General features: G+C 50.1%; 10 protein-coding genes across 10 annotated transcripts; 5 read left to right on the top strand and 5 right to left on the bottom strand.

The window, feature by feature from the left end:
* Nucleotides 1–459: 459 nt before the first annotated feature.
* UHO2_05991 (putative OSM1 - fumarate reductase) lies at nucleotides 460–2,463 on the top strand (the record flags this gene model as incomplete). The annotated part of the gene is made up of 2 exons (XM_041557705.1): nucleotides 460–558; nucleotides 688–2,463. 2 exons carry the CDS (start codon nucleotides 460–462, stop codon nucleotides 2,461–2,463), a joined length of 1,875 nt encoding a protein of 624 aa, XP_041413639.1.
* A 429-nt stretch (nucleotides 2,464–2,892) lies between these two features.
* Nucleotides 2,893–3,744, bottom strand: UHO2_05990 (uncharacterized protein; the record flags this gene model as incomplete). The annotated part of the gene is made up of 1 exon (XM_041557704.1): nucleotides 2,893–3,744. One exon carries the CDS (start codon nucleotides 3,742–3,744, stop codon nucleotides 2,893–2,895), a length of 852 nt encoding a protein of 283 aa, XP_041413638.1.
* A 393-nt stretch (nucleotides 3,745–4,137) lies between these two features.
* Nucleotides 4,138–5,241, top strand: UHO2_05989 (putative enoyl-CoA hydratase precursor, mitochondrial; the record flags this gene model as incomplete). The annotated part of the gene is made up of 3 exons (XM_041557703.1): nucleotides 4,138–4,601; nucleotides 4,721–5,016; nucleotides 5,108–5,241. The coding sequence occupies 3 exons, from the start codon at nucleotides 4,138–4,140 to the stop codon at nucleotides 5,239–5,241; spliced, it is 894 nt and encodes a 297-aa protein (XP_041413637.1).
* A 411-nt stretch (nucleotides 5,242–5,652) lies between these two features.
* UHO2_05988 (uncharacterized protein) lies at nucleotides 5,653–6,000 on the top strand (the record flags this gene model as incomplete). The annotated part of the gene is made up of 1 exon (XM_041557702.1): nucleotides 5,653–6,000. One exon carries the CDS (start codon nucleotides 5,653–5,655, stop codon nucleotides 5,998–6,000), a length of 348 nt encoding a protein of 115 aa, XP_041413636.1.
* Nucleotides 6,001–7,098: 1,098 nt separating this feature from the next.
* UHO2_05987 (uncharacterized protein) lies at nucleotides 7,099–7,536 on the bottom strand (the record flags this gene model as incomplete). The annotated part of the gene is made up of 1 exon (XM_041557701.1): nucleotides 7,099–7,536. One exon carries the CDS (start codon nucleotides 7,534–7,536, stop codon nucleotides 7,099–7,101), a length of 438 nt encoding a protein of 145 aa, XP_041413635.1.
* A 456-nt stretch (nucleotides 7,537–7,992) lies between these two features.
* Nucleotides 7,993–8,280, bottom strand: UHO2_05986 (uncharacterized protein; the record flags this gene model as incomplete). Its single annotated transcript, XM_041557700.1, has 1 exon — nucleotides 7,993–8,280. The coding sequence occupies one exon, from the start codon at nucleotides 8,278–8,280 to the stop codon at nucleotides 7,993–7,995; it is 288 nt and encodes a 95-aa protein (XP_041413634.1).
* A 2,946-nt stretch (nucleotides 8,281–11,226) lies between these two features.
* Nucleotides 11,227–14,931, bottom strand: UHO2_05985 (uncharacterized protein; the record flags this gene model as incomplete). The annotated part of the gene is made up of 1 exon (XM_041557699.1): nucleotides 11,227–14,931. One exon carries the CDS (start codon nucleotides 14,929–14,931, stop codon nucleotides 11,227–11,229), a length of 3,705 nt encoding a protein of 1,234 aa, XP_041413633.1.
* Nucleotides 14,932–15,464: 533 nt separating this feature from the next.
* Nucleotides 15,465–17,009, top strand: UHO2_05984 (uncharacterized protein; the record flags this gene model as incomplete). Its single annotated transcript, XM_041557698.1, has 1 exon — nucleotides 15,465–17,009. The coding sequence occupies one exon, from the start codon at nucleotides 15,465–15,467 to the stop codon at nucleotides 17,007–17,009; it is 1,545 nt and encodes a 514-aa protein (XP_041413632.1).
* A 20-nt stretch (nucleotides 17,010–17,029) lies between these two features.
* On the bottom strand, nucleotides 17,030–18,493 carry UHO2_05983 (uncharacterized protein; the record flags this gene model as incomplete). The annotated part of the gene is made up of 1 exon (XM_041557697.1): nucleotides 17,030–18,493. One exon carries the CDS (start codon nucleotides 18,491–18,493, stop codon nucleotides 17,030–17,032), a length of 1,464 nt encoding a protein of 487 aa, XP_041413631.1.
* A 383-nt stretch (nucleotides 18,494–18,876) lies between these two features.
* UHO2_05982 (uncharacterized protein) lies at nucleotides 18,877–19,767 on the top strand (the record flags this gene model as incomplete). Its single annotated transcript, XM_041557696.1, has 1 exon — nucleotides 18,877–19,767. The coding sequence occupies one exon, from the start codon at nucleotides 18,877–18,879 to the stop codon at nucleotides 19,765–19,767; it is 891 nt and encodes a 296-aa protein (XP_041413630.1).
* Nucleotides 19,768–20,128: the final 361 nt, after the last annotated feature.

The raw sequence follows: 20,128 nt of genomic DNA, 5'->3' as shown, positions 1-20,128 counted from the left end.
CACATGCTTTCACTGAGAGGCTTGGTTTTGAATTGAAATGGCTAATTAGTTGGTCTGTGCCTCCAAGGGAACTGTAATTTAGGCTATTCAGCTCTCAGGGTCCTCTATTTCAAATCGAATGTGGGGAAACCCCGCTTTTTCCTTTTTTTTTCTAATCGCTCGATTCTGGTTGGCGCGCGCGTGAAACACTGCTTGTCCCCACACAGACTGGAGACAAACTCTCTCAGGCCGTCCGCTCTCCTAGCCGCTCAGCTCTCGAACCCTTATAAACGCCAGTCCAGCTCAGCCCTTCTTGTCGCTACCGATACACCACACATACCTACCTGCCCCACCACCACCTGTTGTGCCGCCTTTACCTTCCTTCTTCACTGTAGGCTCTCGTTTCGATTCTCTGCTTCGATCGTCTCTAGCATCTACCCCAGCTTATTCCCAGAGCACAACACATCACTTTTGCACACCATGTCTCGCGTCATTGTCGTCGGTGGTGGTCTCTCCGGTCTTAGTGCCGCTCACACTCTTTACGAGCGAGGTGCCAACGTCCTCGTTCTCGACAAGAACGTAAGTTCCTTCTTTCCTCGCCTTACCTGTTTTGTACTATCATCTTACACTCTAGACAGGACATGCTGACATCTTTTCAAACTCCTATCTGCCTGCTTCGATCTTTCCCTTTTGATACTTGCTTCGCAGCCTTTCTTCGGTGGAAACTCCACCAAGGCTACCTCCGGTATCAACGGTGCCGGAACGACGACACAGTCCGAGCAGGGCATTCCTGACTCTGCCAAGACCTTCTTCGAAGATACAAAGAAGTCCGCCCGTGACCTTGCACGAGATGACTTGATCAAGGTCTTGACCGGCAAGTCTGGTGAAGCTGTCAATTGGCTTATGGACCGTTTTGCTCTTGACCTTTCCAAGGTTTCCCGTCTTGGCGGTCACTCGCAGCCTCGTACTCACCGTGGTGGCGCTCAGTTCCCTGGTATGACCATCACCTATGCACAGATGGAGAAGCTCGAGGATCTTGCCGAGGCTGAGCCTGATCGTGTTCAGATTCTCCGCAAGGCTCGTGTTACCAAGCTCCTTCACCAGAACGGTGAGGTCACTGGTGTCGAGTACGAGTACCAGGGCCAGACTCACAAAGAGAATGGTCCTGTGATTCTTGCCACTGGCGGTTACGCTGCTGATTTCGACGATGTTAACTCGCTTCTCAAAAAGTATCGCCCCGATCTTGTTCACTTGCCCACCACCAACGGTGATCACTGCACTGGTGACGGTCAGAAGATGGTTGCTTCCATCGGCGGCCGTCTTATTGACCTCGAGAAAGTTCAGGTTCACCCTACCGGTCTCGTTGACCCTAAGGACCCAGATGCCAAGGTCAAGTTCCTTGCCGCCGAGGCTCTTCGTGGTTGCGGTGGTCTGCTCATTGACAACGAGGGCAACCGTTTCGCCGATGAGCTCGGTCACCGTGACTACGTGACTGGTCGTATGTGGGACAACAACAAGTTCCCCGTCCGTCTCATCCTCAACGAACAGGCTTCCAAGGAGATCGAGTGGCACTGCAAGCACTATGCCGGTCGTGGTCTCATGAAGCGATTCGACAGCGCTCACGACCTCGCCAAGGAGATGGCTATCCCCACCGACAAGCTGCAGAGCACTTTCCAGGACTACGAGGCCATTGCCAAGGGCGAGAAAAAGTGTCCTTGGGGTAAGAAGTTCTTCTCCAACTCGGACCTTCGAATGGACCAGGCGTTTTACGTTGCTCTTATGACCCCTGTCCTTCACTACACCATGGGTGGTCTTGAGATCGACCCCGAATCTCGCGTCGTTGACAACCAGGGCAAGTCCATCCCTGGTCTTTTCGCCTGCGGTGAGATTGCTGGCGGTGTTCACGGTGCCAACCGTCTTGGTGGTTCGTCTTTGCTCGGATGTGTCGTTTTCGGTCGTGTTGCTGGTGATTCTGCTTCCAGCTACTTGCTCCGTAACCTCGCTACTGGCAAAGCTACCGCTCGTCTCGGTCAGATCTCGAACCATCTCGAGACACGTGTTCGTGCGGATGCCAACACTAAGACCATCACTCTTGAGTTTGGTTTCGCTGATGGCGCTTCTTCGGCTGGCGGTGCTCAGCAGCAGAACTCGGCTATGCCCCAGGCAGTCGCCCAGGGACAGCCGGCTCAGACCGACAAAGCTGCCCAGCAGTCCGGTAACGCAGCTACTGCCCAGCAGACGATCGAGGAGAAGGAGTACACCATGGAGGAAGTTGCCAAGCACACTGCTGAGCATGACGTCTGGGTTGTGGTTGAGGGTCAGGTTCTCAACGTTTCCGGTTTCTTGGATGACCACCCTGGTGGAAAGAAGGCTTTGATGCTCTACGCTGGTCGTGATGCTACCGAGGAGTTCCTCATGCTTCACGACCGAAAGGTGATTCAGAAGTACGCTGCTGATACCGTTATTGGCCGTGTTAAGGCTTGACCGTTCCCCCCCCCTTTCCCCGTTGAGATTATTGTTATTCTTACCATTCCCTTTGACGAGAAGATTTGAAAATTCCAAAAAGCTTTCTCTTGATTTCCTTGGCCCAAGTGGCAAGTATCTGCCCTTTCTGCCGTTTCCTAACGTCTGTGTCGCTCGTGTTGAGATTGTGATCATGTTGACGATGAGTACCAAGTTGAGCTGAGTGACGATGGTCTTAAGCTGACCTACCATTTCGCAGAGACAAGCCTAGGTGTGAAAAGGGACAGAACTCAAGACGCTTCAGACTGAGGCGGACAAACACGACGGACAAGGTATGGTTTGAAAGCGACAAAGCTCAGTTGGAGAAGTTAGTGTAAGCCAAAGCAATTGAACCACTTGAAAAGTAAAGTACAACCGACGCTTGCAACAGACATGACATGCAAGAAAGGCCTACAGAGAGAAGCCCAAGTGATTCTCCTTCTGTCTATCTTTCTCGAGTTTTTGTTCCAACTTTGCAAACTCGTCCAAGGCAATCTCATCCTGTGGATCCAAAACCTGTTGCACGCCCTGCACTTCGGGTATGTAATGCTTCAACATCCTCTCGATCCCCGATTTCAAGGTAACCGTTGACGAGTCACAACCTCTGCAACTTCCTTTCAACTTAACTTTTACAATCCCATCTGTATCCTCACCGAAACCTCTGTATTCCAAATCACCACCGTCTTCTTGGATTGCCGGACGAACACGGGTGTCGAGTAGCTCTTTGATCATTGCCACAACTTCCGAGTCTGTGTCGAGGATCACAGTGTCGCTGCTACCGTGGGATGATTCTGAGTCGGCGAATAGGGGGTGGCCGGCGGTGAAAAATTCCATAATGCAAGAGTAGATTTCGGGTTTGAGAGTCGACCACTGATGTGAGGCGTCTTTGGAGACTGTGATGAAATCCGGGCCGTAAAAGACCGAGACGATTCCGGGGATGGAGAAGAGTTTTTTAGCGAGGGGTGAGGCCATGGAGGATCGGGTGTCGAGGAATTCGTGCGTTCCTGATTCCATCACTTGACGACCGGGAAGGAACTTTAGTGAGTCTTCGTTCGGGGTTGATTCGGTTTGGATGAACATGGTTCGCTTTTGCACTGTGAGAGGGGTGATGGTGCCGGTGCGAAGGGATGGTGTGAGAGAGGAGGTGAGCATTGGGCGAGAGAGTGGGGCGATGCGGGGGACGGTGCGGCTGGTAGAGGCAAAGGCGGCGGTGCGAAGTGCCGCTCGAAGCATTGTGGTTGTTGTTCTCGATGCGACCGTCATGGTATGGTCGATGGTTCTGGTAGTCGATGATGGTGTGTGATAGGCAGGCTTGTGAGGTGGAGAAGAAAGTGAAACAAAGTGGCGAACAGGCGGTTTTGTCATAACTACTCAGCTACTTTCCAAAAATCGCGGATTTAACCTTCTGGGAATTTGTCAGCATTTGTCAGCATTTGTCAGCATTATAAATTATGAGAGAGCTCCAATTCCAACGATTTTCACGGGTTTTTGGGTCCGGTTGAACAGCTCTCCGAATGAGCCGGGCAGCAACCAGCTAACAGCCGCTCAGACCACCTCTCACACCGCTTCTCTCACACCATCATCACCTTGGCCCACACACACACACACACACACACACACACACACACACACACACACTGCTATATACACCCCAAGATGCTAGCCTCAACCATCCGCACAGCCCTCGGCACCACCTTTCCTCGCACTGCACTCTCCTCCACCCGATCCCTCTCCACCTCTCTGCCGCATCTATCCTCTGCTGCTGCTGCTTGGAAGGAATACCAAAACATCCTCGTCTCCTCCCCTGCCGCCGGTGTTACACTGATCACCCTCAACCGACCCAAAGCACTCAACGCTCTCAACTCTGCTCTCTTCCACGAACTCAACGAAGCAACCGAGATCGCAGACAATGATCCTTCCATCTCTGCCATCGTCCTCACCGGTTCCGAAAAGGCCTTCGCAGCAGGCGCAGACATCAAAGAGATGAAAGACAAGCAATACGCAGATGCTTACAAAACCAACTTTTTGGGTCATTGGACCAAATTGGCTCAGGTTAGAAAGCCGATTATTGCGGCTGTGAGCGGCTTTGCGCTTGGTGGAGGTTGCGAGTTGGCGATGATGTGAGTTTTGTCAAGCTCCTTCTTCCCTTTTCTTTGCTCAAGCTTGTGTTTCGCTGGAAAGCTGACTTCTCTCCCTCTCTCTCTCTCTCATTTGTTTTCTGGCGGTGATGGGATTTCAGGTGCGACATCATCCTAGCCTCGCCAACAGCTAACTTTGGTCAACCCGAGATCAACCTCGGCGTCATCCCCGGTGCTGGTGGTACTCAACGTTTGACCAAAGCCGTAGGGAAGTCGACTGCGATGGAAATGGTTTTGACCGGACGCAGCCTTAGCGCTGATGATGCCGAACGTCGGTGTTTGATCTCCCGTGTTGTTAGAGAGGGTAGTGTTGTTGATGAGGCTGTCAAAGTTGCTAGTACTATCGCAAAGAAAGGCCAGATCGCTGTTCAGGCTGCTAAGGAGGGTGTCAATGCTTGTAAGTAATGCCCAACCAAACGTTCGCTGGCAAGTGGTGATAAGGGAAGAGATTCGGCTGACTAGATATACTTTTGTTTTTGCTTGGACAGCGTTCGAATTGAACCTGCAAGAAGGAACTCGATTCGAACGACGTCTTTTCCAGAGTCTCTTTGCTACCAAGGATCAGAAGGAAGGTATGGCTGCTTTTGCTGAAAAGCGTAAGGCTCAGTTTACGCACGAGTAAGCCCATATCCATAGCCATAGCCATACCCCATACCTACTATCTCTACCAACACTTGTTCTCATTAGCGCCAATACCGTGTGCATTCTTCGCACCCAAACGGACTGTGTCATTTCTCGTGCGGGTTTGGAGCCTTTTATTTTTTGGCCCCGGTTCAAGTGTTGGACCCTGCGCTGCACGGACCATGTTGAATTGCGCAGCAGAGTGGGTCATAGCCTTGATTGGAGGCAGGAGCTGAGTGTGAGACAGCTCTTGCTTCCACGTTCCGCCTGGCCGGCTGAGTTCTATCTGCTTGTCCTAAACGCGGAATGCAAAGTATATAACCAGCATCCGCCCTCCCCTCCATCTCCCAACTCAACACGTCAGCTTTCATCATCCGACTCTCATCATCACTTCAAGCTTGCAACAGCAAGAATGTCGAAAGCACGCTCAAACTCGAACTCGTCGACCTCTTCCACTGGCTCAGACACCTATGCCAACGCTTCAGTCTTCCGTTGCTCACCACACTACAAGTCTGACCAACTAGACGATCTTTCTCACGGATCCACAACCAAAGCTCGTCATTGGTCCCGTGGTAAGAAGAACCTAGGCGAAGGTCGGTCTCATTTCGAAGCTAGACTTTACGATAATGGTCAGATTAAGTTGTCTAGGCAAGAGGTCAGAGTTTCGTTGAAGAAGAATATGGATTTACCTACAAAGATCAAGAAGAATCATAGTCCACAACAGGCTGCAAGGGTTGTGGGTGCTGTCGATAGGCAGTAGAGTAGATTCTCGTTAACCTTCTGGCTTGTTGCTGTTATGTCAAGGTCTCGTCAAATCGTATCGAATCTGTTTGGTTTCTTGGTTGTTCTTTCGAAGTTCATGTATCATCGTCCCGTTTCGTCAGTCGAGTCCCGTTAGTGATGCAATCGTATCACATTTCCAGCAATTTAAGATCACAATTAGTATATGGCGTTATTGGGGCCATGATCAGGCTCCCTTACTACAGTTGTATGCTTCTTGTAATGCTTGGTATTTGTCATAGTGTGAACCTAAATGACAAATGCATATATATACCTTGCTGCCTTTCTGATCACATTTGAGCAGAATGAGTCACTTCCCTCATACCCCTATGTTGCTGCTTCACAAGGTGCCCTATGAACTGTTGCTATGGCAACCTTCATATGTTTCATTGTGTTTCTTGCTTATGCAGGCACTTGGTACTATGGTGTCTCAGCTGCAGCTCATGCATCCCTCTTGGGATGCTGACACATCTTCAACTCCCCCTCTCAGTGGGATCTCCAGTCCTATCATCCTAGCTAATTGTGAAGTATTAAGACCCTGTAAAGGCTTTGTTAAAATATCTGCAACATTGTTTGCCATTCTGATGAATTCAATCACCACATTGCCTTCTTGCACATGGTCACAAACAAAGTGATAACATGTGTCAATGTGTTTTAACTTCCAGTGTTTAGCTGGGTCTTTACTTACCTGGATACATCCTTGACTATCTGTGTAGAGTGTTGGCCAGGCATCCATGATTTCCAAATCCCAAAGCAAGTATGAGAAGAATAACACTTCTCATACTGCTTCAGAGGCTGTGACAAATTCTGCCTCAACCACAGACAATGCCACACATTTCTGGACATGAGACTTCCAGCTGACTGGACATCCATATATGTATGTTATTGCTCCTGAGGTGCTTCTCCATCCATTCATGGGGTCTGACACCCAATTTGCATTGGTATACATCATTACTGGTTTATCCACATGTTTGCCTGACCCTCCTCCTAAGTGCAATTGGTACCTGCTCATCTGATTTAAGTACTTTACCATGTGAATTGCCACCTTCCATGTGCTGTCAATCAGGCTCAACATGTATCATGCCAATGTACCCACAGCAAAGGCAATATCTGGTTGAGCAGTGTTGGAGACCCACAATAGTTGGCCAACCAACTCTTGATACCTCTTCACTTGTTGAGGGTTGCATTTCTTGCCTCCAGCGACGTTTGCCACACTCAACATAGGTATCCAGGATTTCTTGTTTGCTCCTCCTAACCATTTGTTTACCATTGCTTTGACATATGCCATTAAATCCAGGGATATCCTCCTCATTCTTCTGTCATGTGTGATTTTGATACCCAGGAACTCCTTGATTTCCCTGTTGTCTTCCATTTCCCATTTGCCCATGATTTCTTGTTTGGTGTGGTCAACTTCATTACAACTGGGTGACATTATCAGCATGTCATCTACATATGCTGTAATAATTGTGATCTTGTTGCCTGTCCCTCTTGAGTATAAGCATGGTGTGCTTGGCATACAGTGAAATCTGATTGTCTGGAGATGTGAATCCAGTTCAATGTTCCATTCACAGCCCAATTGTTTCAGACCATACAGACCTTTCACTACCTTTAATGCTTTTCCAGGTGATACTTTGTTTCCAATTGGGGGCTTGAGATATACATCAAGGTGTATGGTAGAGTTCAAGTATGCTTGTTTGACATCAATAGAATCTATTTCCCAATCTCATACTGCTGCAATGGCAATCACCCCTTGAATGGATTGAATGGGTGCTACTGGTGTGAAGACCTCTGTGTAGGCAATGCCCTCACATTGGGTGAAGCCTCATGCCACAAGCCTGGCTTTGAATTTTGTTGGTATGAGGTTTGCATCAGTCTTGATCTTGAGGACCCAATGCATGTTGATGATGTTTGCACCCTCTGGAAGGTCAGCAATCTCCCACATGCCCATTGCCTCCAATCCATCCAGTTCCTTTCACATAGCCTCCTCCCAATGTTTCCTATCCTCTCCACTCAATGCTTCACACACAGTCAGATCCAAGTTCTTTCTCTGTTCCAGGCATGTTGCCACAAGTCCAAAGAGTTCATTGTCAATTTGGGTTTCAGTGACTGGTTCATGTTCCACCATCTTTGCTGTTCCTCCACTTAAACTCTCTTCTGAAGCTAGTTCCATATCCATGTATTCCTTTAGTGGCTCCTCATCTGCTTCATTGAATAGATTTTCCTCAGTGTACCCTAAGTTTTCAAAATCTTCTTCAGTCATCATTGCTGGAGGTGTCTTTGTGTCAACTGGTCACCACTCTGTTCTGTCTGACCAACACTTTGACTCCATGAACTTTGCTGAATTACTCCAGAATATGTTCAGATTGTAATCTTGGCTGTAGAAAAGCCAGCCCTTTCTCTCTAGGCTGTATCCCAAGAAGATGGATAAGATGGCTTGCTGATCCAGCTTTTTGTTGTCTCGCTTGACCTTGGGTACATTCACCCATGCCAAGCATCCAAATACTTGTAAGAGGCTTATGAATTGCTCCAGCAACTTTCCAAACATTGCTTGGTAAGGGAACTCATTGTTGATGCTTGGAGTGAGATTCATCTTGAAAGCTGCTGCTCGGATCACATATGGCCAGAATCTCTTTGGCAGTCTCCTTTGTGTCAAGAGCATCCACATCCTTTTGCCCAGGCTCCTGTTCATTCACTCCACTTGCCCATTTTGTCTGCTATTGTACCCTATGGTGGTTTGCCACTCTATACCCCTTTCTAGTGACCATTCTAATGCATCATTGCTTTTCCCCTCAGTCCCTTGATCAGATCAGATTGCCTTTAGCTTCCAATCCATCTGTGTTTCCAGGAACAAAACAATCCTTTTGAGTTGTGCAAACATGTGGCTCTTTTGCAACAATGGCTGTGCATGCACATACTTGCTATGATCAATGACTAGCACCAGTGTGCATGTATACTCTGTCACATGGGATGAGTCTATTATCAGATTGATGTGAATAAGGTCTAGGGGCCCCACAGCTCTTTTGCTGCTACCCTGCCCCATCCAGGTGACCATACTTTTGGATTGTATGCACTGCTCACATTTCAGAGCAGTGTCTGGGTCCAGATCCACAATGTGTTTGTCCTTCAGTTTGTCTATGATTGCCTTTGACTTGTCTCAGCCTGGGTGTCCTAGGCATTCATGCCATAATTGTTGTTTTGAAATTTTTGGCTCATTCTTAATATGTTCAAACTCCTCATCAACACCTTCAAACAATGGTGTTGATGTGATCATTGCACTCTCTTGCCATGTATTGCCTCAGAACTCCAAAAGTCCTTGCTTGCAATTCTTTGCAACCTTAAGTGTCATGCTGTTTATCAAATAGATTAGTCCACCAGTATTATCCAATATCACTTGTGCTCCATCATCTGTCAATGAATTTGTTGACAGGAGGTTGACATTGAGATGCTTGACATACAATATGTTTTGTAAGGGAATGTCCCTGTAATCTGTTGATATGTTAATGTCTCCTATAGCTGTCACCTCCAGAACCTCATTTCTGGCAGTGATTAAACACTTTTGGCAGGTTCTTGGGTGGATGAGCATATCATAAGAATTTACCATATGATAGCTCACACCCAAGTCCAAGATCCAATGCACTGTTTCTTTTGCATTCAGAGGTTCTTGCCACTTCGACATGTGAGTGATGGAGCACCATGCTTCCTATTTAGGTTTAGCAAGGGGGGAATCTTTGGGGATGGTGACCAAAGCATCACACTGACTGATACCATGTCCTGTCTGTTTGCAGATCCAGCATTGGATTCAATGTGGTCTGCTTGTGTTCTTCAGGTTTGTGTCACTGCTACCAGTTTCAGGTTCCCCAGTCTGATTGTCTTGATCATCATTGCTGGTGGTCCTGGCACTGGCCTGTCACGGGTTGACCTTTTGCATGGGGATGCTCTCAATGGCTGTCTGGTGAATGCTCAATGCAGTGGTGAGAGTGTTGAAATTGATCTGGTGAATGGTGGTGACTGTCTCTTTGTACACCAGATGCTGGATCATGCATTTCTGCAATGCCAAGAACAATGTGTCATTGGTGAATGGCTTCCTGAGAAGACTGCTTTCCATTTGAATGGTCCAGATCTCTTGAATTAGCTTCCTTGCATCAGAGTGGAACATCTTTATGTTGCCAAGCTGTGAGATGAGCATGAGTCTATGAGATGCCTTGGTAGCTTCATTTGTGAGTCCATCTTCAATCTTTCTCCACACTTGATGAAAGGTAAGATACTCTTTGATTACATCTAGAACAAGGTAGTTGACATTGTGTTCTCTGGTAGTGTCAATTGTTCCATGGAGTGCATTGGTCAAAGCATCATTGAGGGAGTGACTCCATTTCAGGTGCTTCTTGTCATATGTTCCCTCGAGGTGTTTCATTGCATGAGGCATGGATCAGAGGAAAGACTTCACATGGGCACTCCAGCTGTAGTAGCTGTGTGATGTGAGCTTCAGTATGGGTTTGAGAAGCTTTGCGAGGGTACGAAAGTTATATCGCTTGTAACCATCATCAAAATCTGAGTCAGAGTTGGCTCCTTTGTCAGCTTTGTTGTCAATGGCCTCTGGCTCATTCTCATTTGTGGTGTCATTGTCAGCTTGTACCTGGGTGGTCTTGCCTTTCCTGCCTCCTTTGGTCTTTGTGCTGGTGCCAACCTGGGTTTTGGTGTCTTCTACCATTATTGTTGATGGGCTTTGATTAGCTCAGTTGGTAGCTTCTTCAGACTCTTAATCAATTTAAGATAACAAATAGTATACAGCATTATTGGGGCCATGATCAGGCTCCCTTACTACAGTTGTATGCTTCTTGTAATGCTTGGTATTTGTCATAGTGTGAACCTAAATGACAAATGCATATATATACCTTGCTGCCACTCTGATCACATTCGAGCAGAATGAGTCACTTCCCTTGTACCCCTATGTTGCTGCTTCACAAGGTGCCCTATGAACTGTTGCTATGGCAACCTTCATATGTTTCATTGTGTTTCTTGCTTATGCAGGTGCTTGGTACTATGGTGTCTCAGCTGCAGCTCATGCATCCCTCTTGGGATGCCGACGCATCTTCAACTCCAGCCCACTCTCAATCCAGTTGCATGTTTCGCATCACATGTCTGTGCTTTCGAATGGCGACAAGATGCTTTGTATTGCCTCCTGCTTCGACGCTACTCAGCTACGACCTCATTCCAACTCGGCATAAAAGCCACTAGCATTCAACCTAATCAACAACATCTCCACACTCTCCACCCCGCCTTCCCCACCTTCGGCAGCGCTCCTAGCGAAAAAATCAGCAGAATCAGCATCCAAGATTTTCAAATCTTGCAACTCCTCTTGCGCCATCCGCTGTTTTTCCACTTCTACATGTTTTTTCCTCTTGCTCCAGCCTTCCCCTTCCCTTTCTCCGCTTGGTTGGCTATCCGGATGAGTAGAAGATGATGCATTTCTATCCTTGAGTAGAAGGAGCGCTTGGATTAGGGTTTGGATCCGCTTTTGGAAATAGCGATGCAGGTTATGCAAGTCCTTGTAGGTCGCTTGTTCGATCTTCCGGTGTGCGCACCTCTGAAGATCGACGCAGAGTTGCGTGAAGTCGAGGATGGATTGGAGGAGCGAGTTAATGATGGCGAGGAGGGGGGATTGTGTTGTTTTGAGGAAACAAGTTGAAAGCATACGGTCGAGGATTCGTTCGTGATATCGAGCGAGAGAGAAGACGTCTTTTAGTTCCAAAGAGCAGGTGGAGAGTGCTGTTCGTTCTTCCTCTTCTAGCGGTTCTTCGTTTAGGTCTGCATCCCCTTCCTCCCCTTCCCCTCCCTCCCTTTTTGCATAAGGGTCAGCAGGGGAGGCGGCAGAGATAAGTTCCTCACCAACCTCCATCTTAACTCTCTCCAACCTCCGCATAAACCCAAGCCAATTTGCCTCTATCCCCACTTCATTTACAAATGCACCCCAAGTATCCAAAAAACAAGCTGCTTCCCATCGGAACCTCTCCATCAGCGCCCTACTCCTGCCATCAAATGTCAAAGCAGCCGAGGTGGATTTAAAGGTACAGTTGAATGCTGTACGCATTGCCACTTTACACCTTTTAATCCTCAACAACAAATTCCATAATCGCTGATACCGTGATTGCGCCACCTGCGTGAGTAGCGGAGAGATGAGGGCGGGAGGGTGGAAGGATAAAGTGAGCCAGTCTAGCGCGTCGATTGAAGATGGGTCTGTATATGTTGCTTTTCCTTTCTTCCCGCCTTTGTTTTGGGCAGTGCGAGTGGAAGCAGATCGCGGTTCGACGATGGCGAATGATAATCGCTCGTCTAGGTCTTTAAATGCAAGTGACACCGCGTCTTCCTTTGCTCGAACAGATCCGCTACTGGTGCGAGAGAGGCGATCTTCATGAGCCTGACGCATACCTGAGACTGTCTCAATGACGGCTGTGTTTAATGCGGAAGAGAGAAGCGAGTCGTTTGGTGGCCAGACTCCTTCTGCTGTTAAGCGTCGGTTCATTGCTACTACTGCTTTCCCACCGCCACCCTCGCCGGCGCCGTCTTCGAGCGCGGACCCATGATCTACATCGAACAAGCTAGAGACGACTTGACGTTCGAAATGAATGCTTCCGAGGAGGAGGAACCGCTTGCAGGTCTCCAGGTAGGTTCCCAGACCGAGGTCTTGGAAAAAGACGCTGATGAGGGACATGTTGATGAGCCGTGCCCAGGATTCAAATGGTGCAACGAGGCTGGATTGGGTTACTCTGTCGAATGAGTTCTGAGAGATGGAATGCGAGGTGTTGGAAGCGCACGCGGCGGTGGCGAGGTAGATGAGCAGAGAGGACTGCTCGTCGTCAGTTGGAGGAGTGCTGGTGTCGAATGTCGGCTTAGGTTGCAGGTCTGGGAGTGCTGAAGCAGAATCTGTGGGGTCGGTGATGCCGGGTAGAGCAGTGAAAAGCTGCGACATTCGTTCGAACTGATCTTGGGTCGAAGTGGCCGGCTCCATACTGTTGATCGTTGCTGTCTGTGAGATTGTCGCAGCAGCAGCACTTGGTTGATGATCGAGTAAGACGCTGGAGCTGAGAGGCGAACCATCCACGCCTACCCCAACACCGCTTACTTTCCGCCCCCGCCTTCTCCACCTAGCAATCTCACGCTTGAACTGCGTAATGTGCTCCTCGACCGCATTCACCTGCTCGCGGCTCTCTGGAGAGGACCACGTCCAAGTCGGCAACTCCACAGCCTTCCTTTTGCTCTCTTCTACCCGCAAAGACCACTGGCTCACAAGCGGATGATCTTCCGGAGCAGCCTTTTTGAGCAACCTCAACGCCCTACCTGCCTCCAAAAACGCTCTCGCATGTCGGAAAGCCAAAAAGCTGGGCACTGCAGAGGGCTTCAACGTATATCCTACATCCTCTTCTCCCCTTTCATCCAATGACCAGTCCACCAGTGCGCCACTCCAGGGTATAGAGATGTTAGCACCACTTGAGTTCGATCCAGCTTTGAGCGCTGCAGGTCTGTCATCCAGCTCTCCAGTCCGGTCAGACTGGAATCCAGGAAAGCCAATCCATCTCGCCACCTGTTGACGCCAAGTCAAACTCGTTCGATCCAACAAATACGCCAGCACCGCCGAAGGCAATGCATCGGCACCAGACGCAAGCGAAGCAGCAAGATGCGCATGCAGATGCGAAAGGGTCGCATGCGTCGACCCTAACCATGTCAGCGGGCGGAAGGGTGGAAATCGAGGCTGGCCACAGGAAAGGAGATTGCCGAGCGTCTTGAGAACAGCATAGCACGGTTCGAGCTCTGCGTACGCATTCAACATAGCCAGTGAGGTGGTATGGTGCGACGTGATGCGGCTTGTGAGGGTGGAAGTTTGAGATGTGAGTTGGCCCTTGAACCACGTTACGACGACATCGAGTGCGGCTACTAGAGCAGGAGCTTCGTTGCAAAGTCCAGCTGCAGAGCGATGGATGGTAAGAATGCGGTCATCGATACGACGCAAGAGCGCGCCAATGTCGAGGAAAGGACGGACGATGCTGTCTGATGCAGCTTCGCTCCAGCCCATGATGCGTTCTGAGCCGATCCATGGTTTCAGCATTGCTGTTGGAAGTGGCGGCTGCTCGTCGACGTGTTCGCCCGCAGCAGTGAGCGAGGCGTTGAGTGCGGATTGCTCTTTGACGAGTTTGCGTAGTCGACGCACTTCTTTGCGGTGCTGCAGCGTCGCAGACCAGACGAAGGATGCTGTGTCCGGATGCCATTGAAAGTGGTCGGATGACGTGCCTGTCGTGGCTGTGACGACGAGCGAGCGTAATACTTGGTGGGACGGATGCACGGGAGCCAGATGCTGGTCTGCAGATTGTTCTGGTTCGTTGATAGCTCTCTCGTGGATCGCTTCGAGCAGTGTTGTCCTTGGATGCGTGCTGGTGCCTTCTCCAAGGGCGAGGTCTAGCACTCGCTGCTTAGCGGACGAGCCTCTGAACTTGACCGTCGCGGGTTGAGCAGGCTGTTGAGAGTCATCGTCCCAAATGGAAGAGTCGAGCGTGTCCGAACTCGAACTAGACACAGATCTGCGTAGGGGACGTTTTGATGTTCCGGGAGAAGAGACAATGTCGACATCGCTATTAGAGAGACGGTCGAGGGTCGGGAACGGCGACGGCTGGGCTTTTGAGTTTGCTTGCTCGTCCTCGTACTGATAAGTAATGTCTCGTCTGGTGAATGAGTCGAGCACTGGGTCCAATCCTGGCCGACGATCGAGATGTAGTGGTTCGACACGGAGCGTGCTAAATGAAGCGATCGGTGATGAGGAAAGGAATGTTGAGGAGACGAGCTGATCGCGCAGCTTTGTTGAATCCAGGTTGAGAGGAGCAAGTGGTGGCACGTGTAACACGTCCAACCGCTCGAATGACATGATGCTGGCTAGGCTGATCCGATCTGGCCGACTGATCGAACGATTTTGGCTATGAGAGGCAATGCATGGTCGTCAGTTGTGCTGGTATGATGATGGCGTAGTCAGCGAGGCAGTTATTGATGGATGCGAAGCAACTCGAGGATAGTTGAGGTTCGACGCGGAACTCGGAAAGTCAAAAAAGTGTTGGTCTCGAACTTCTGAAAAGTGTTATCGTGCGAATGGAGACGTGCGCATTTTTCCAATGGCGAGCGAAGGGATCACGTGACCAGCACTCGTCCGGGTTAGGCGATTTAACATTCCTTTTTTTTCTCTCAATTTCTCAGCCTCCTTTTCCAACAACAATTTTCTCGCGTTGTCAAGGGCAATAAAAGGGCGATAAAGTCACGGTTGAGTAATTTACGCGCTCAACGCGTCAAAAACCGCGTTTCTCAAGATCGGCGATTTGATAATCTGTGACAGCTGAACACAAACATTTCTTCTTGTCCTCCTCGTCTCGCTCCTTGCATCCTCCTCATCGACTGAGCTACCTCACAATGCCAGTCCCAATCGAGCGTCTCGCTCCACCACCCTCTATGGACTCCTTCAATGACGACCTCGCCAAAACCTTCCTCGTCCCCCTTGGCTCCCGTTCCTACAGCAAACAATTCGCTCAACTGTACGACTACCGTCTAGCCTATCTCAAAAAACGCATCCTTCCACGCGCCCATTCCCGCTGGATCACCAACTTGGACTCATTCTTTCAATCTCAATCCCAACCTGGCTCCGAACTTGACCCTTCCCCCTCCTCCTCCTCCTCTGCACGGGGTAGAATGCGAATGGAAGATCCACCGAAACTCGTCGACCGTATCCTCGACATCCGGCAAGGCGAGATCTGTTATGTCGTCGGAAACATCTATTGCGCAATGCCACTCAAACCTGACGTGTTGGAGGATTTGACGCGGGAACAGTGGCTTGCTCCGCAACCGGTGCGGGCGAAGTTTGTGGATTATGCCAAGGATGAGCTGTTTATTGAGGATCAGAGTGGAAGGGTTAAACTGGTGGGGGAGGCGATAAGGGGTGGCACTGCCTTAAGGGAGATGTTGATCACCGGGGTGGTGGCTGCTGTCTTGGGGACGGAGACGAGAGCGGGGGATTTCGATGTGGTGGATGCTGTGTTTGCTTCCCTTCCCTCTCCTGCTAAGGCAGCGAGCAGTGGGAGGGATGGGAAAGCAAAAGGGGAGAGTGGGGGGACGGATCAATGGGTAGTGCTGATCAGTGGCTTATCCCTTGGTGGGGGAGAGAGCGAACTGGATTCTGAACTCTCTCTGCAACTCTTAGTCGAGTATCTGACGGGTGAACTCGGGTCGGATTCGGATCGCAGTTCCACATCCTCCATCGTAGCAGCCATTATCGCAGGCAACTCTTTAGCCCCTCAGACGCGAAACGAAGATGAAGAATCATGCAAACCCAAACGTTACGGTCAGGACCAACCGACGTTCTCCTCCGCACCTACTCTAGCTCTCGATCAGCTGCTTACGGATCTTTGTAGCGCTATGCCAGTCCACCTGCTCCCTGGTGAAAAAGATCCTGCTTCAGTAGCAATCCCTCAACAACCCATCCATTTCGCACTACTCCCCAGAGCGGGTAGATTCGATTCGCTACACAGACATACGAACCCAGCATGGCTCAGGATCGGCGGTAAAAAGCTACTTGGCACAGCGGGGCAGAACATCGATGACATTTTCAAATACGTACAGCAAGCCGACGACGGTAGGTTGGAGATGGCCGCCCGAACCCTCGAATGGGGCCATTTAGCTCCTACTGCACCCGACACGCTGTGGTGCTATCCGTTTAAAAGTACGGATCCGTTCGTGTTAAAGGAAAGACCAGATGTGATGTTCGTTGGGAACCAGCCAAAGTATGCCAGCGCAGTGTATAGGTATGACGATGACGAGGCGGACGAGAATTCGCAGGAAAATGCGCAGGATAAGGGCTGTAGAGTAGTCCTAATTCCGCAATTTGCAAAGACGAAACAAGTGGTTTTGCTCAACCTCGCTTCGTTAGAGACGAAGCTGGTTTGCGTCGAAACGCCGCTGTAGGACCTCTGCTCAGCTGAAATTCAACGTTTCAAACAGCGTTCCTCAGAGGTGTGTTTGTGTTCCGTGCGAATTGCATTCATGGTATTGCGATCGAGGCGGAGGTGGAGGGGGGGACCAACATCGCTTATCCGCTCCCAAACGTTTCTCTGTCTTCGTAGAGCATTTCCTGCGTCGACTAGGGCACTTTGTTCGCCTTGATCGCAGATGTCGAGGTTTGTATACTGACCTCCTGCGTTATTGATTAGGTCTCGGAGTGCGTCCCATTCGTCCAACACTACGGCTGCCAATACGGTTGGGTGGATGATTGGGACGTTTAAGCTTGCATCTGATTCGCTTTGCAAATCCTCAAGTGTTGCGTCTAGGCCTGCGGCTAGACCTCCTGTCGGGTCCGTTGGAGCGAGAGGGGTAGATGGTTGTGGGTAGAATGGATAGGCATCCGATAGCAGATGTCGGAATTCCAAACACCTGTTGTAGGCGGTTTGGATCGTAAGCCGTCTGAACTTGTCGTTTTTGCTAGGACGAGCGGGTGCGAGACCCTCGCTGAGTTCAAGTGCCGATAGATCCGACCAGACTTGGCCGAGTGTAGGGATAATCTCCTCCTCCATCATTCTCCCCAGTGCAGGAGGCTGAGTAGAGAGGCCGGTCCCTACTTCCGAGTTGGTTGTTGCTGAAGTCGTGGGCTCCGACCCTGGTGGGGGCGGTCCAAAATGTCTCCTCGGTCTCTGCAACAGTCTCCTCAACACTCTACTATCCCTACTAATATCGCCATAATCCTTTGGAGCGCTCCACACCAACCACTCCAACTCGGCCAGCGTCCTTATCTGATCCGCCTCTTCAAAGGCCAAATTTGTATCTACAATCCTCAACACCTTCACCTTCCTAAATATCGGTGCTGAAAAGCCTGCTACAAAGCTATGCGGATTGATACTAGTCAACCTCACAGGCTGACAGGCCGAACCGTAGGTATGGGCTGCATGCAAACTCAACAGTTCCCCCGCCAGCGCTACATCTTGCAGCTTGCGACAGGAACGGAGAATTGTGCGGACCGATGTGTGGATATGCTCCCGCATATCTGTGATATAGCCTGCTTCGTTGTAACAAGGTGGGGAGAGGGCGGTGATTAGGTCGGAAGAGGAAGAATCGGGACCGACCCAGAGCCGGCGGACATGACGGGCGAGTTTGGGGTTTGACTTGACGAGGGAGGCGAAGGAATGGATGGCGTTCGAGGAGACGAGGGTGATGGTGGAGTAGATAAAGGGGGAGAGGTGGGAGGTGTAGTATTTGGAGAGGAGGAGCAAGGTTAGTTTTTGACGAGGTTGGAAGGAGGTCGATGCTGCGAATTCGAGGATGGAGGTGATTAGTTCTTGTGGGAGGGGTGAGGCGAGGGATCGGAGTCGAGAGGCAGCTTGATCGGTGACGGTGCAAGCTGTGGAGGTTGCAGCGCCGCCGCCGGGGGAGCTGAGCTTTGTTGGTGCGGGCACCATGCTTGCCATGTTTTAAGCTGCAGGATACTATGGCGACATCCCTACTGCTGTCGATCGCGAAAGCTGTTATCAAGGCAAAGGTGTTGGTTGGTTGTATGGTGGCAAGCCAGAGTTTGTCAGATGCCAGAAGCATTGCAAATAAGACTCGCTTTCCTCCACTTGTCCGTTTCCCGAATTCCGATTCCCGCTTTCCTCGGCTATATCCCTTAGAATCGGGCATTCCCGATCCAAAAGTCCGGCTCAGGGTTCAGACACATTCTCAAACTCAGCCTGCCACCTTCATTGCCACCTTGCCCACTTGCCACCATCACCACCATCTCCATTCCTCCTCCCAAACTACATCGTACTCGCCGCACGCAGCACCCCTCCCTCTCCTTGCCGCCATGGCAGACCGTAAAGCGCTCAACCACTACTATCCACCCGACTTCGATCCATCCAAAATCCCACGTCGTAAACAAAGCAAAGATGCACAACAAACTGTTCGTCTCATGGCTCCCTTCTCAATGCGCTGCCTCCTCTGTGGCGAGTACATCTACAAAGGCAAAAAATTCAACGCTCGAAAAGAGCTCGTTCTTGGAGAAGACTATTACGGGATCAAAATCTTTCGGTTTTATATCAAGTGCACACAATGTTCGGCTGAAATCACGTTCAAAACCGATCCTAAAAATGCCGACTATGTTGCCGAACACGGCGCGAGCCGCAACTTCATCCCGACCAAAGATGACGGTGGAGGAGAGGAGAAGGGGGAGAGTGGAAGACTGTTGACGGAGGAAGAAAAGTTGGAGAGCAAGTTGGAAAAGATGCAAGCCGATCCGATGAAACAGTTGGAAGAGAGGACGATGGATAGTAGGAGGGAGATGGAGATTCTGGATGCGCTGCAGGATATAAGGACGAGGAATGCGAGGTTGGAGAGGGTGGATGCTGAGGCTGTGTTGGCGAGCTTGCATGGTGGTGGTGGTGGTGGTGGTCTGAGAAAAGCGGAGCGTGGAGCGGGAGGAGGCGAAGAGGGGAACTTGGAAGAGAAGGAGAGGCGGAAGGCAGAAGAAGAGGATGAAGAGTTGGTGAACAAGTACTTTGGTAAAGCGTTGGACTCAAACGGCGGCGATAGTAGATTGAAGGTGAAAAGGAAGCTGGAGAATGAGACCGAGGCTGAACCTGATGTGCATACTTTGTTGGCGATGAAAGGTGCGGCGGTTGCGACGGCACCGACACCATCGTCAAAGAAGAAGAAGAACGGACGTAATGCACTTGGCCTTGTTCGAAAGAAGAAGTAAGCCTTGTACTCTGGCTCAGCATTGCATCAATATACGCCTGACGATCTCTCGCAATGGAGTCGTTTCCTGTTGCTCGCATCACTCATGCTTGCTGGAAGATGAGTCTGAACAACGAGCTGATCGTGTCTGCTTGCATCCCAGCTCCCTCCTCGCTTTTCCACAGCGAGACTCGCTCTTCTCACACCACAAGCAAACATCAAACGCAGGATGAACGAACAACGAAACAAAGGAACGAGATCAACACCAAGCACCAAGCACGAAATTCGAAAACGAGTGTATAACAGCAACCAAAAAGGGAGGGGACCTAAACAAAGAATGTGTACAGCATAGTCATGGAAAACCAAAAGCAAACCGAAAACCT

Source organism: Ustilago hordei (genome assembly GCF_900519145.1).
Source record: "Ustilago hordei strain Uho2 genome assembly, contig: UHO2_contig_16, whole genome shotgun sequence".
NCBI classification, from domain to species: Eukaryota; Fungi; Basidiomycota; class Ustilaginomycetes; order Ustilaginales; family Ustilaginaceae; genus Ustilago; species Ustilago hordei.
The sequence above is the reverse complement of the archived record's forward strand: the minus strand, read 5'-3'. Positions and strand labels throughout refer to the sequence as shown.